Below are 16,905 nucleotides of genomic sequence, written 5' to 3' on the forward strand. Positions count from 1 at the left end.
AAGCATCAATGATACCCATGATTCCGATACCACAGCCCATCACCAAAGAGATGATACAAGAGATGATGCAGAAGCAGTTGGATAACCAGCTTCTCGAGAAAACTTCAGCATCAATAAGAAGATTGGCAGATGATGTCAGCAGAAATCTGATACATCAAAGTGTTGAGATGATGCCCATTCCACCCAAGTTCAAAATTTCTAAATATACTCAATACGATGGGATGTCCGATCCGATGGATCATCTATTTGCATATTGACACCAATTTTTGATATACAAAGGAATAATTTTTCTAGATTCATTATTATGCAAGTCCTTCTCTTCAAGTCTGAAGGGGAAGGCGTTGAAGTGGTTATGTTCTCTGCAAGAGGGATCAATATCATGTTTTAGGGAAATTGAGGAAAAGTTTTTGACCAATTATGGTCATCAGCGAGTAAAACCAAAGCAAGTGTCAGTTTTGTTCCAACTGAAGTAAGGAAAGAAGGAATCTCTTAAAACCTTCTTATCGTGTTTCAAGGCGGAGGTGCAGCTCGTAGAGTATTTAGATGAATCATAAATGACAGCAATAATGACATTTCGAACAGGGCTTATTCCAGGTTCCGATATGCACAAGTATTTGCTTTGCAAGGATATTAAAACTCTGAGAGAGTTATGTGATAAAACTGAGAAAGATGTGCAAATTGAAGAAGGTATTCTATTAGCATTGGCTTAACCAATGTTGTAGGTGTCTGAGGCAAGTAAGTCTACCAAAGAGGAGAACTATAATAAATCCGATAAGAGGACGTCAAATGAATCTTATCCGAAGTCAGAAAATTAACCGTCATAGAAAAAGAGGTTTGAAAGATCACTGAAAGAGGAGTTAGATCCAAGTAATTATATCGCCATTAATACTACAGTGGAAGACATTTTAAGGAGGGTGGGAAAAGAACCTTATTTCCAGCATCCAACTTACAAGCTTCGGGAAATAGCAGATAAACCTTTCTGCAATTTCCATAAGGTCAAGAATCATGAGACAAATAAGTGTCTGCAATTACTCAGAGAAGTGGATAGATTAATGCAAGATGGAAAACTTCGGGAGTTCAGAGCGGATGCTAGACTGGAAGTGACAGCTATGGTGAATGATAAGCCCTTAAGGGTAATCAACATGATATATAAGGGGGTTATCCCACAGAAAAAGATCATAAGGGATAAGATCCAGAAGATATCGATAGTCAAAGAGGTACTAGAAGTGAACATGGAGCCGATACCAGTCAACCCCGCATTAGTATCAGCAAGCATACCTGGAGCTATTATGTTTGTGCCTGATGATCTATCAAAGGTAATGTTACCTCATGATAATGCTTTATTGATTACATTAAGAATATCAGGATATGATGTGCAAAAGGTACTAGTTGATTGTGGAAGTTTAGTGAATATTCTTTTTTGGAAAGCATATACGGGTATCGGATTTGATGAATTACATATGAAAGAACCACATTTTAATTTGTTTGGGTTCAATGGAACCTCTACTAGGCAAGCTGGGGAAATTAAATTGCTGGTAAAAGCAGGTCCACAGACAATTATGACTAAATTTATAGTCATCAAGCATCATTCAGATCATAATACTATCTTGGGAAGAAAGTGGATACATGCTATGAGAGCAGTTCCAAGTACTTTCTACCAGGTTTTCAGATTTCCGACTGTGCATGGGCCACATGAGATAAGAGGTGATCAATCAGAATCTGAGAAATGCAATTTTGTTACTGTCAAGGGTATGATGAAAGAGAAAAAACTAGACACTGGGGGCGTCTCGGAAGGCACCAGATAGCAATTAGCATAAATTTCATCTCCAAAGTCCGATACCAAGAAACATCAGGAGGAGTTGAGGTCTACATCGGAGATAAAAGTAGAAGGGGGAAATGGTTCTGAGCAAGACAATAGAAGAAGTACAAAGAGTAAATATCGGTCAAAACAATGAAAGTTGCTTTACTTTTATTAGTACAGAGATGAGTTCAAAAATCAGGCAAGATTAGATAGAATTCCTAAAGACAAATAAAGATGTATTTGCTTGGTCGATGGTTGATCTTTCGGGTATCAATCATCTTATATGTTCTCATAAGCTGAATATGCGAGAAGGAGCAATTCCAGTGCATCAGAAACATAGGAAGGTCAGGGAGATATATGAGAATGCGGTACATGATGAAATTCAGAATATGCTGAAATGTGGAATCATAAGGGAAATCAATAATTCAGAATGGGTAGCAAATATTGTTGTTGTCCCAAAGAAAAATGGCAAGGTTAGAATCTGTGTGGATTTTACAGATGTTAACAAGGAATGTCCCAAAGATTATTATCCGATGCCAAGGATCGATGAATTAGTTGATCGAACAGCTGGGTTTGAGTTGTTAAGTTTTTGCGATGGTCATTCAGGATATTTTCAAGTTATAATGGTAGTATTAGACCAATTGAAAACAATGTTCGTTGTAGAAGGAGGTCTTTATTGTTTCATCAGAATGACATTTGGTCTAAAAAATGCAGGAGCAACGTATCAGAGGTTGGTAGAGAAGATGTTCAGAAACTTGATCAAGCATATTGTGGAAGTATATATCAACGATATAGTGATAAAATTTAAGAAGGCAGATGATCATGTTAAAGACCTCGATACGGTGTTCCGAATATTCAGACAATTCAACATGAAGCTCAATCCAGAGAAGTGTACTTTTGGAGTAAGTTCAGGGAAATTCTTGGGGTATATAGTCACAAAGAGATGCATCGATGTTAATCCAGATTAGATTCGAGCTTTTCAGCAAATGTCTTCTTCGAGTACTAGGAAGCAGATACAAAAATTAACAGGAAGAATTGCAGCTTTGAATAGGTTCATATCAAGAACTTTTAACCGATGCAAACCCTTATTCAAGTTGCTGAATAAGAATACAAAGTTCATATGGGATGAAGAATGTGAATTGGCATCTCAGAATTAAAAAAGTATCTTCAAGAAGTGCCAACTTTGATGAAGCCAGAGGAAGGTGATACTTTATTTTTATATCTAGCAGTATTGGATTTTGCTATTAGTTTGGTACTAGTAAAAGTGGAAGATGGAGTTGAGCGACCTGTCTATTTTCAATCCAAAACCATGCTCGAGGCTGAAACTCGATATTCAATGCTGGAAAAATATGCATTAGCTCTCCTCTATTCTACTCAAAGGTTGAAACCTTATTTCCAATCCCACTCAATTATTGTCATGACGAATCTTCCGTTAAAGCAAACTTTAGCCAAGACAGCTAAGTCAGGAAGAATGGCGAAGTGGTCAGTACTTATTGATGAGTTCGGGATTGAATGTAGAAATAGAGTTTCAGAAAAAAGCCAACTATTGGCAGATTTCTTAGCGGATTTTCCTACTGAAGATGAAAATTAGAAGGTTGAAGAAGATAGTTGCTTAATTTTACAAAAACCTGATGATGTGATGGATGAAGATGATCCATGGGCTGGCACAAATGGGTGGAGACTTTTTGTCGATGGATCATCAAGACAAAAGGGGTGTGGTATCGGAGCTGTTCTAATAACTCCTGAAAATCAGAGATTGGAATCAGTAGTTACTCTGGGTTTTTACCCATCCAATAATGAAGCAGAATATGAGGCATTGATAACAGGATTGGAAATGGCTAAATCGCTAAGTCAAAGAACTATCTGTATTTAGTGATTCTCAACTAGTAGTAAGCCAAATCAATGGAGGATATTCGGCAAAATGCGATAACATGATCGATTATTTGAACTTCATTAGATTGAAGCTCAAAAACTTCAGCAAAATTAAATTTCAACACCTCGATCAAGGAGAAATTTGACATGCAGATGTGCTGGCATATGTTGCAGTTATGCTTGAAAATACAAAAGGATGTCTATTGCACATTGGTGTTCAACAAAACCCAAGTATCGATACGAAACATTCAGAGATTATAGAAGTAGATACATTGGGGGGCGTCATGGTTAAGCAGCTATGTTTCATTTTTGTCTAAAGGTGAATTACCAGAGGATAAAAATGAGGCTAGAAGAGTAAAAGCGAGAGCTGAAAGATATCTGATGATTGAGGATGAATTGTATCGGAAAAATCCTAGTGGACCACATTTAAAATGTATATCAACGGCTGAGGCTAGCCAAACTATTACGGAGATGCACGAAGGGGAGTGTGGAAATCATTCAGCAGGGAGGTCATTGGCTAACAAGATTGCGAGGCAAGGATACTTCTGGCCACAAATGCGAAGGGATTGTCTTCGATATGCAAAGAAGTATATCTAGTGTCAGAAGCATGGACATGCAATTCATGTTCCAGTAGAAGAGTTTCATTGTGTATTGAACCCATGGACATTTGCTTTATGGGGGATGAACATTGTTGAACCACTAATACCTGGGAGAGGTAAGAAAAGATTCATGCTTGTTGTGACTGACTACTTTACTAAATAGGTAGAGGCTATAATTTTGCAACATATCAAAGAACAAGATATTATCAGTTTTCTGTTTGAAAGAGTGGTGTGTCGATACGATCTACCATATGCCATCATATCGGATAATGGTCCTCAATTCATTGGAGGCAAGGTGAAAAATTTCCTAGAATCATATAAGATTAAGCACTTCACATCGGCACCTTATTATGCTCAGGGTAATGGGCAAGCTAAGGCGACAAATAAGACTATTATAGATAATATCAAAAAGAAGCTAGAAGACAAGAAAGGCTTATGGGTCGATGAATTAAATAGTGTAGGCTTATAGAACACCTCCAAGGGTAGCTACCAGGGAGTCGCCATTCACTTTAGCATATGGTATGGAAGCAATCACTCCAGCCGAGATGGTGGTATCGACATCCAGAACAATGCTTGTAGAAAATGGCCTTAATGACCAAGGGATGCAGGTCGAGGTTCTAAACTTGGAAGAAAGAAGAGAACAAGCAAGAATAAAACTTGATTCTTATCATAGACAGCTTCAAAAGGCATTTAATAAAAATGTCAGAGGAAGAAGCTTCCAAGAGGGCGATCTAGTGCTGAAAGAGGTGACTCAAGCAACAAAAGAAAAAAGAGCTGGAAAGTTATCGGCAAACTGGAAAGGCCCTTATATTGTCCATAAGGTTGGAATAAATGGGGCATATTATTTGAAGAGTGCTGATTGATGGAGAGTTACTACCAAAACCTCAAAATGTCAATAATGTGAAGGTATTCTATCAATAATGTATTTTTTCAATTTTATTATGTAATGAGCTATGTAGCAAGAATATTCAATTCAATAAAAAGTTTCAAATTCATAAAGTATTGATGTCATAATATGCGCATAAAGCCCTGATATCGACAGAAATGTTGATATCAGGCATATCGTCAAAAGTCCTGGTATTAGAAATAGTGGTAAATACTAGGCACATAAAGCCCTAATATCGACAGAAATGTTGGTATCAGGCATATCGTCAAAAGTCCTGGTATCAGAAACAGTGGCAGATACCAAACACATAAAACCCTTATATCAACAGACGTATTGAGATCAGGCATATCGTCAAAAGTCCTGGTATCAAAAACAGTGGCAGATACCAGGCATATAAAGCCCTGATATCGACAGAAATGTTGGTATTAAGCATATCATCAAAAGTCCTGGTTTCAGAAACAGTGGCAGATACCTGGCTTATAAAGCCCTGATTATCGACAGACGTGTTGATATCAGACACATAAAGTCCTGTTATCGACAGACGTGTTGATCTCAGGCACATAAAGCCCTGATATCGATAGAAATGTTGGTATTAGGCATATCGTCAAAAGTCCTGGTATCAGAAACAGTGGTAGATACTAGGCATATAAAGTCCTGATTATCAACAGAAATGTTGGTATTAGGCATATCGTCAAAAGTCCTGGTATCAGAAATAGTGGCAGATACCAGACATATAAAGCCCTGATTATCGATAGACGTGTTGATATCAGGCACATAAAGTCCTGATATTGATAGAAATGTTGGTATTAGACATATCGTCAAAAGTCCTGGTATCAGAAATAGTGGCAGATACCAGGCATATAAAGCCCTGATATCAACAGAAATGTTGGTATTAGGCATATTGTCAAAAGTCCTGGTATCAGAAACAGTGGCAGATACCAGACATATAAAGCCCTAATATCGACAGAAATGTTGGTATCAGGCATATCGTCAAAAGTCCTGGTATCAGAAATAGTAGCAGATACCAGGCACATAAAGCCCTGATATCAGGCATATCATCAAAAGTCTTGATGTTAAAATCCGATACAGAGCCTAGCACAAAAAATTATGATATCAGATATATCATCAAAAGCTTTGGTGTCAGAAATTGTCAAATGATTAAGGTATGTGTCTTTTTGTTTATGGGTATCGGAAATTTTTCATTATCAAAGTTATATGTTCTAAGTATCACTGATATTAAATTTTTGTTTTATGTTAGAGAATATCAAAAATATTACTTATTGCACTGGGGAAAAATTTGATATTATAAGCACAAATAGTAGAATAATAAACAGTTTTCTTATTCATATTCATTTTCAAAAAAAGTTAAACATAGCATTGGAAAATGAATAACAAAAAGAAGACGTCAGTCATCATCTTCATCTTCATGCTCATCATCACCATCAGTGGCAGAATCATTATTGTTTTTTTTCATAGCAATATGGGTCTCGAAGCCACTCATCTTCATATTCTTCTTCTTTTTCAACTTATTCTTCTTATTCTTCGTCAGTTTCTTTTTCTTCCTCTTCATCATCGGAATGCTCAGTTGTTGGGCAATCTGACCAGTGAGGCGATTCCGACAAAACCATGAGAACATCAAGAATGGTAAGAAAATAGGAAAAAGGAGACATTTTGTTATTAAGTTTTGTCGTTTTTCAGTAAAAAGGTTTGTAAAGCGCAAGTTAGATTCATGTTTGTGGAGAAGTTTTTTTTTATACAAGTAAGAAATGGTAAAAACGAGGAAAATTAATGGTGTTTAACAAGAAAACGAGGAGATTTAATGGAATCAGTTGAAAAAGTAATTTTTTGGTTATCTGTGTGCAGGATGGTTCAAAAGTGGTAATTCATTTAAAGGTAATTCAGTAAAATTTAATGAGCTATTATTTCAATGCATATCGGTTTTTGAGTCAGTTTTCTGATTTTATTTTTATTAAGGATAATATGAGCTGTTAATTTTCAAAACAATGGATACATATTACAAGAATATTATAAGTATCATTGATATTCTCTTTTTTGAGGGTATCGAAAATTTCATTTTCTGGTGATACATGTCTAAGTATCATTGATACTCTCTTTTTGGTTGAGGGTATTGAAAATTTCATTTTCTGATGATACATGTCTAAGTATCATTGATACTCTCTTTTTGGTCGAGGGTATCGAAAATTTCATTTTATGATAATATACTCTCTTTTTGGTTGAGGCTATCAAAAATTTCATTTTCTGATGATACATGTCTAAGTATAATTGATACACTCTTTTTGGTTGAGGGTATCGAAAATTTCATTTTCTGATGATACATGTCTAAGTATCATTGATACTCTCTTTTTGGTCGAGGGTATCGAAAATTTCATTTTCTGATAATATACTCTCTTTTTGGTTGAGGTTATCAAAAATTTTATTTTCTGATGATACATGTCTAAGTATCATTGATACTCTCTTTTTGGTTGAGGGTATTGAAAATTTGATTTTCTGATGATACATGTCTAAGTATCATTGATACTCTCTTTTTGGTTGAGGGTATCAAAAATTTCATTTTCTGATGATACATGTCTAAGTATCATTGGTACTCTCTTTTTGGTTGAGAGTATCAAAAATTTCATTTTATGATAATACTCTCTTTTTGGTTGAGGGTATCAAAAATTTCATTTTCTAATGATACATATCTGAGTATCATTGATATTCTCTTTTTGGTTGAGGGTATCGAAAATTTCATTTTCTGATGATACATGTCTAAGTATCATTGATACTATCTTTTTGGTTGAGGGTATTGAAAATTTCATTTTCTGATGATACATGTCTAAGTATCATTGATACTCTCTTTTTGGTTGAGGGTATTGAAAATTTCAATTTATGATGATATATGTCTAAGTATCATTGATACTCTCTTTTTGGTCGAGGGTATCGAAAATTTTATTTTCTGATAATATACTCTCTTTTTGGTTGAGGGTATCGAAAATTTTATTTTTTTGATGATATACTATCTTTTTGGTTGAGGGTATCGAAAATTTCATTTTATGATGATACATATCTAAGTATCATTGATACTCTCTTTTTGGTTGAGGGTATTGAAAATTTCATTTTCTGATGATACATGTCTAAGTATCATCGATACTCTCTTTTTGTTCGAGGGTATCGAAAATTTCATTTTCTGATAATATACTCTCTTTTTGGCTGAGGGTATCGAAAATTTCATTTTCTGATGATACATATCTGAGTATCATTGATAATTTTTTTTTTTTGGTTGAGGGTATCGAGAATTTCATTTTCTGATGATATACTATCTTTTTGGTTGAGGGTATCGAAAATTTCATTTTTTGATGATACAAGTTTTATCATTGATACTATCTTTTTTTGTTTCATTTTTTCAAAGTTATATATTATAAGCATCAATGATATTAGCATTTTGTTTGAGGGTATCGAAAATTTCATTTTCAAAGTTGTATATGCTCAAATTCTATGGGCATTCAGAGATGTAACAGACAAAAGTATGTGATAAAAATTGAAGAAGATTGTATCAATATTACAGAATTATGAGCAAAAGTTTCAAATTTTAACTCGGAAGAGTATTAAGAAGATCATCTACTTCAGCTAAGTTAGCAGCTAAGTTTTGGGTAGTATCAGCAGAAATGCGAGAAGCTGTGATAACTAACACGTCAGGATTAGAAGGAGTTGCAGTTGTAGTTTCTTCATCATCATCATCGGAAATAAGTCCATGTTATGCAAGAACAGCATGAGGAACATACGGTTTGAAAGCTTCCAACCGATCACCTAGAAGGTTTACAGCCGAAACAACTTGGTTATATTCAGCATCAGAAGCTTCCTTATATTTTGTTTTTTCTTTAGCAAAGTTTTCGGTAATTTGCTTCAAAATTTATGCATGTTCAACAACCTTCTGGTTTAAAGTATTCTCAGCAGTTTCAGCATGAAGTTTCAGATCGCTATTCAGTTGACTATTTTCCTTCTTTAAGCGAGCCATATCTCGGTTTAATCTATCAACTTCCCGCTGTTGAGAGTCAACTGTCTTTTGAAGATGACCGAGATCACAGTTTTGTTTATAATGAAGATCAAATTAGGCCAGGGCGGCCACTTTAGCCTATGGAAACAACGGAAAATAGATAAGCATATAGAAAGACGTGAAGCCATTATGAAATGATAGAAGAGAAAGTGCAAATACCTTTTCCATATGATCACAAAGGATTGTCAGGCGTTCAGTGGAAGTTACATTACACATGGCTATTTTATCATTAGGGAGAACACAATTGGTAGACAGAGTAACACCCAAATCCTCGCTGGGATTGTTAGCAAAAAGTGAGGCGCGCGGTTAAAGGGATATCACTTCCATCAATCAAACAGAAGACATGTTTGAAGAGGTGACTAGTGTTGGCAGAGGGAACAAATTCAAGGGTTTGATCAGCATCAAGTCCACTTTCACCCCATGCAGTTTTTCTTTTCTTGGAACTAGAATGAGTATGGATATCTTGTGAAGGAGCAAGGGTTTTCTCTTGGGAAGGAGCTGGATGCTTATCTTTAGAAGAAGCAGCATGAGTATCTGAGGGAGGGGTAGTATGCTTATCCTGTGGGGCTTTGGCTGACATGTTTTCTGCAGCTTTCTTTTTTCCCTTATCAGATAATTGGTGACCAGTATTTGGATTCATCGACATTCGAGGTGCCATATCTATATACAACAAAATATGCTGATCAAATATATCTTGCAACATTGGATATTGATAAAAGTCAGGAACTTCTTTTTTAATCTGGGGAAAAAGATCTGGAGTCATTTTAAGTTTGTTATTTAAGTAATCAATATAACTTTGGGGAAGAATGGGAGGCAGTTCATGCAAAGCAAAAGAGGACAGAAGAAAAGAATGATCATCTAGAGGATTTTCTAAAGGAGACTGAGTTGGAATTGGCGACTGACCCAGTTTTTGAAGAGCCCGACTCTTGAGAACATAAAGAGGAGCACAGTAATTATTGATGTCTGGAAGAGGAACGTTATCGTTGGGATTGCCTTCTTTATCAGCCCCAGTTCTGGCATCGATTTCTTCATTAGTTTCTTCCAAAAGTTTGAGTACTCTTTTCGAGTTCCCACGAGCCTTATCAAAATGAGGGAGTAGAATTGAAAAGATACAGACAGGTTTGGGTCAGATTGGGATTCCGATATATAAATATCGAAAATAAGCAAAAGGGATGGTATACCTGAAGAATTGAAAACTTGATATTTCAGAGGAGAAATGGTTTCAGTATCAGCACTTTCCCAATCACCCAAAACTATGATAGGATACAAGGTCCATTCCTTATCGCTTTTACGATTTTTGTGGATGATACCCTTAATGTCTTTCTTAGACTGTTTTTAGTGATAAAAGTATCCGAGGTGTTTTTCACAAAACTTATAATGCATAAGGATGTCGGATAATCTGATTATATAAGCTTCATATTTTTCTGGGGAGAGGTGGCTATTGTAATAGTTGCAGACAACCATTAACCTCCATAAATTACCCATACCCTAACTAGGGGAAATGTCCAGATGGTTTAACACTTCACGATCGATATTGGTTAGAGGAATTCTCAATCCAGCGATGGTTTGTCCAACAGTGACAATGATACCTTGTTTTGTACCACTCTGACATTTGGTATGTCTCCGTACTAGCATAGTGTTGAAGATAAAGGGAATGGGGAATTCGATAGGTGGCCTGGATTAAAGCTAGATTGGGCCGTTTGATAAAAAAAAAGGCTAAGACAATGTTTCCATCAACTTGTATCTTTAACAGTATCGCGCTCAGATTCGGAAGCAGTAGTTTCAAAAGAATGACAAGGAATTCCTTCTACAACATAATCTAATTCCCAAGAAGTCTGAGGTCGATATGGTCTAGTAGAAGTAGAGGCAAAATTATGGCTATGGGGTCTATCGTCAGAATGAGTATCCTTAATTGCTACTGGTACTAACATCAGAAAGGGTGTCTTCACTCGCCATTAAGAGGACCATAAACAAATAAGTGACAACAAATGTATTTTTAGTATCATCAATTTAATATATATATAGCACATCATCAATAATACAGTTGGAGATATCGGAAATTTCGATATGAGGGTTGACATATCGAAAATTTTGATATGAGGATTGTCAATCAATATATCCAATATGTAAAACAGTAAGAGAAAGGATACGCAAACAAATTATCTTAATTATGTAAAGATGCAAACTTTTAAGCATTTTAAATAACGATATAGCATTTTCTATTATTATGTAACACAAACATACACAGATATGCAGTATTTAAGTATCAAAATTGGTCAAATCCCTAAATTATTGTGTATAGTTGATTTCAAGAATTATAAAATAATGTGGGTTTTTAGACTAACAAGTAAAGTATAGAAAGAAAAAGGCGTACCTTACAACGTACAAAAGTTAAGGTTTTTTGAAAGGAAGCAGAAAGTTGAAGGATGAAAACGAAGGAAACAAATAGTGTTTTCTGGGTTGCTAAGTAACGTATAGAGAAAGTTGGAAAGATGAGGGAAAGAGAAACGATTATTTCAAACTTTTTATATTTGAAATTGTGGATCGGGTTGTTAGTTGGGCCAGACATAACCGCTTTTTGAAAAGTCAAAATTTGAAGTGAAATTTCAAAATTTCGAGAGGGGCGATGTAGTGGGCATATATCGTGCCTTTAAATATTTTTATTTGATATTTCAAAACTCGAGATATTGACATAAGAGTCAATATCTCGGTATAATTCGTAGTTATCCTAGATATTTGTAGGTATTGAGCAGGAAAAGGAGGAAGATAATGGACACGTGTCATGAATGGATTGGGGCAAAACTAATTGAGGACACTATATGGATGAAGTGAAAGAAATGATTCATTCTATGATCCCACAAAAATTATTAGAAATAGGAGAGAGAAAGAGAGAATCAGAAAGATTAATTGTAAACCTCATATAACAACCCCAATTTTTAGACAACATAGATTACATTATTTGAATTGAAAATAATTATTATATTATGAAGTTTAACTTGTTCTAGAATTTGTTTGGTTGTTATTGATTTTTCAAAATTGATTTTACTTGAATTGTTTGTTAGAACTTGTGTGGGTATTTTAGAATCATTGTTGGGCTTGAAAACATTGTTAAAATGTACCCATTGATATAGGTATGGACCTTGGGTGTTTTTAGACCAATTTGAGGCCCATAGGTTAACTTAAACAGACTTAAAACATTGAATAAACAAGACCTGCGAATTTCCTCTGTAAAAATCTCATTATTCAAAAACAAAACCCTAGCCTCTATTAAAAAGAATGTTTTTGATTGAAAGAAATAAAAAGAAGGGGAAGAAGAAGAAAAGAGATTGGAGAAAAGGAAGCATATATGGATATTCTTTTGCAAATTCAATTTCGGGTGAGTAGTCTAAACCTTATTTTCATATAATTGATTTTTTACTATGGTTTAAATTAGTTGCGTATTTAATTCTCTATAATGATATAGAACTTTCCGACAAAACTACTCTCCGACAAAACTCTAGAATCAAGCTCCAGCCGACAAAACTACTCTCTGACACAAGCTTCTCACTCTTTGAACCTTCTGACCAGCCACCGGCGTCAACGATGACGTCCGGTGGCTGGATATGCTGGCCACCCTCTAGAATGAGGTCTCTCTCAAGAGCTCTCTCTGTAGGCAACAAAAGCTTGGACTTGGCTGGAAGTGTTGGATTTCGATCTAGCCGACAGATCTGTAAGTTTATCATCCAAAAGGTTTGTTTGACTCAATTATTCATTGCTCATGGGTAAAGAGGATAGGTTTGGAAATCCTTCTGAGATTGGGTTGTGTTGATGCTTAGCTCTAATAGTGTGGTCGTTCTTGGAGTTTCGGGCTAAGCAAAGGTTGGATTTGGTTTGTGAACTTGCTAAAGTTTGGGACTTGAATCAATATTTAGTTTGGCTAGAAACAAGGGAGGCGATAGCGACTAAGGGATCTGATCGAACAACCGGTTTCTATGGGCTGATATTGTAGATCGATTGGGATTGTAAATGTATTTATTGGCTGATGAGCATTGAATTGAATTGTTTGTTGCCTTGCGACGGGGAAGAACCAACTTAGGCGCTGGTGTTGGCAGGCGGGTAGAGATGGTGGAGTTCGGGTCACCCAGATCCATCAGCATATCTTGGGCCTGAACTTGTTGGGCCGGTAGACATGAAGTCTTGGGTTCTTTTCGTCTTTGGGCTTGGCTTGGTTGGTTGCTTAAGGGATTGTTTCTAGCGTAGGAATATAGCATTTGTACGGTCCAATTTGGGTATCCTCTAGATAATGATTTATATGCCTATGTAAAAGAGGATGCCAGTGGACTTGTCTATGTAAGAAGTTCTTGATTTAATACAGGTGAGGGTTTGCCTAACCCTAGCTTATTTTTTTTTTTAAAAAAAAAAATGATATAGAACTTTGAGATCGAAATTATTTGTTTAATTAGAGGCTTTCGGTATATTGAGTTACTGACACCAAAAGTTTAGTTTTGATATATAGGTGTTGTTCTGTTCAGGAATACTTGTATACGGTAGTGAGTAAACCATGTGTTTATTGATTGATTGGTAATATTATATAGGCCTGCAACTGGTTTGAATGATGTGAAGTCTTTGGATTTATGTTATAGGATTTTGATTTTCAGAATTTCAGAACTGTTCTTAGTAATTTAAGCATAGAAAATTTGTTTTTGATCTTTTTGATATGAATCCAACGCCTTTCTACTGTAGACACTCATATCTACAACTTTCGTATTTTGTAAAATTTCATATCTAGTCGTTTTGCATACTGAAATTTAAGTTGAAGTCTGACGCAGAAACTGGGACTAAAACTGAGCAGTATGAAGTAATAAAATCATATAAAATAAAATATGTACTCTTTTGTGTTGATTCCAAAACCATTAGAATCTAGACTTATAGAGGTACAACCTCATACTTTGATCCGAGTTCATACTCGCGTTTAAGATTATGAAAACTAACTTCAATATATGATAACTGTTTGTGCACATATTCTGGATATGTTGTATTGTAGGAAGTGTATAGGACACTATACTTTGTAGATTTGTGGGAAACCAAAACCTAATGAAACCTTAGAGAGTCGTTTATCCGATGCAGTGAGCCTCACTTAATTTGGATGAGTGACGAAAAAGATATGACCTCGACAATTCTATGCGTCAGAAATTCTATTCGTCAGAAAACAATATTCTGCATAGGGTTTGATCACAAATTGCATATAGCTAGGGGGAGAGTTAGAGTTTTTGTAAAACATTAAAATGTGAGTTTTATAAGTCTTCTTTCTAAGTCAATTTGCCTCGTCATATTCCGAGGTCTGTGGTGGTAGATATAATGCCTGGAAGTTTGGTTGATAGAAAACAGTGCGTCAGAAATCAGTTTCTGTATACTGTGTTCAAGTTCAGTTTTAAAATAGTTAGATTGAGAGTTAGTACTTTTATAAAACATAAAAGAGTAAGATCTAGAAGTCTGATTTCTATTCCAATTGGCCTCATCGCATTCCGAGGCCCGTGAAATTAATTATGGTGTTTGGAAGTTTGACTGGCAGAAAATAGTGCGTCAGAAATCAGTTTCTGCGCACTGTATTCGAGCTTAGTTATCAAACATTTAGAATGAGATTGGGTATTTTTGTAAAACATAAGAAAGTAAGTTCTGTGTGTCAGATTTTCAACACAAAAAGCCTCGATGCGTTTGGATACCTATGGAAAGAGTTGTGTCATTTGGAAGATAGTCCGTCAGAAATCTAGTTTACTGAATATTATGATTTTTACCATTTTCGACCTAAGTTTTCTTCTAGATGGGCTGAGGTTGGAACTTCGAGTTCTACATGAAAAGGTATATCTACATACCTTAGTTTCTAAATATTTAAGTTACATGTCATTTGGATGAATGTAGGAAAAACTATAGCATTGACTATGTGACAGATAAGAACTACGAAGGCTTGATTCCAATCTTAAAAGATTTGGATATGTAGGCAGCTTTAAGCAAAAGTGCAACCACTACACTATACTATATTATATATTATTTATTAGTTATTGTGATAGCTATATGTGTACAATGTTAGTACTTAATTGTGTACGTGATTGTGGTAGTTTAAAATGTATTCACGAGACATTTAACTAATGCGTTATTTCTGATTGAACCTTTTGATATTTATGATTTATATAATGGATAATGAGGTGAGTTGATTGGTTACTGTGTTTAGAATCTTTATTAATGATTCTATTGCTTGAGACGATGTATATTTTATAATATAATGAAAATATTATAATAAATGATAACTTTTGAGTGTTAAAATCCTGTGTAAAAATGTCCGGTGAAAATTTAATGTGCCGCTCACATCTTTAGATCTCTCCACGCCTCTGTGATGAAAAGAAATGAAATGAAATGTTTATGACTAATGATGTCATTTGAAAAGCCGCCTTAGAGAGGAACTAAAGCATTCGCCTTGCGGGTTGGCTGTATTCCTTGAATGTACGGGAATGTAAGTGGGTATTCCTTGAATGTGGCAAGAATGACCCAAGGTATTCATTGAATGTGCCATGAATGACCTGTTAGTGTTATGATGGGTATTCCTTGAATGTGGCGGGAATGACCGAAGGTATTCATTGAATGTGCCATGAATGACCTGTTAGTGTTATGATGGGTATTTCCTTGAATGTGACGGAAATGACCCAAGGTATTCATTAAATGTGCCATAAATGACCTGATGTTTTGTTATGCCCAAAAGAGGCTTTGTGATTGTGTGTATGGAAAACCCAGAGATGACTATGACTCACAAGTTACGAGTTTACAAGATGAAAATATGTTTCCTCAAGGCAATATCCCCGCTTGGGACATATGTCTTGTAGTGGTACTCGGTGTGAGTGAGGCACACGGATATGTGTGATTTGGCAAATATGTGTAGTGCAAATCGTGGAGTAGGAACTAAAGGTTGGGATGTGTCTTTTAATAAAAGAGTCAACGAGATAATTAATAAGCAAAGCAAAATATTGATTTTACGTGTGATGGAATTATTGCATATGAATATTTATATATTATGATGTATATGATTTCTTATGAGAAATGTTTATGTGGTTTGTGTGAGTTGATACTCACGAGGGATGAATGTACTCTTTGGTTGTGATTCTTTTCGTTATCATAAATAGACGAATGGTTTTAAAGAAAAATATTGGTTTTATGTATGAGCGAGTTATTGGATATGATTGGTTGTGTATTATGATATTATACATATGATTTCTTACGAAGGAATATAAATATTGTTAACGTGATATAATTGATACGGTGGGGTGATATATTATGTCAGATTGTATATTCTCATGGTTATAGTGAGAGAGATAGATGTACGAATTAAATGTTTAGGTTTGGGAAACCTAACTTTGTTTTGCAGGAGGGTAGAACTTAATGATATTTTGTGCAGGGACGCTGTCCTACCTTTATACAGCAGTGGATATCGGTAAGATTTAATTTAATTATTAAGTTATTATAGTGAGTTAATATAATGGGTGACTTGCTTGGGAAGAAACTATGCCGGTTGAAATGACGGAACTACCTGTCTTCCAAGCTGAGAATGGTTAAGTTATGTGTACATATAAAGTGTTGTTTGAATAATTAAAGTATGAAACTATTTCATATTTTTAGTCTTATTTATACTAGCAAATTCAATTTGCTGACCCATGTTTGCTTTGTT

General features: G+C 35.2%; 1 protein-coding gene across 1 annotated transcript; it reads left to right on the forward strand.

The window, feature by feature from the left end:
• Positions 1-554: 554 nt before the first annotated feature.
• LOC147509296 (uncharacterized) lies at positions 555-1,805 on the forward strand. Its single transcript, XM_086597770.1, has 2 exons — positions 555-687; positions 895-1,805. Exons 1-2 carry the CDS (start codon positions 555-557, stop codon positions 1,803-1,805), a joined length of 1,044 nt encoding a protein of 347 aa, XP_086453896.1.
• Positions 1,806-16,905: the final 15,100 nt, after the last annotated feature.

This window comes from Coptis chinensis, chromosome 3 (assembly GCF_015680905.1).
Source record: "Coptis chinensis isolate HL-2020 chromosome 3, ASM1568090v1, whole genome shotgun sequence".
Classification (NCBI taxonomy): domain Eukaryota; kingdom Viridiplantae; phylum Streptophyta; class Magnoliopsida; order Ranunculales; family Ranunculaceae; genus Coptis; species Coptis chinensis.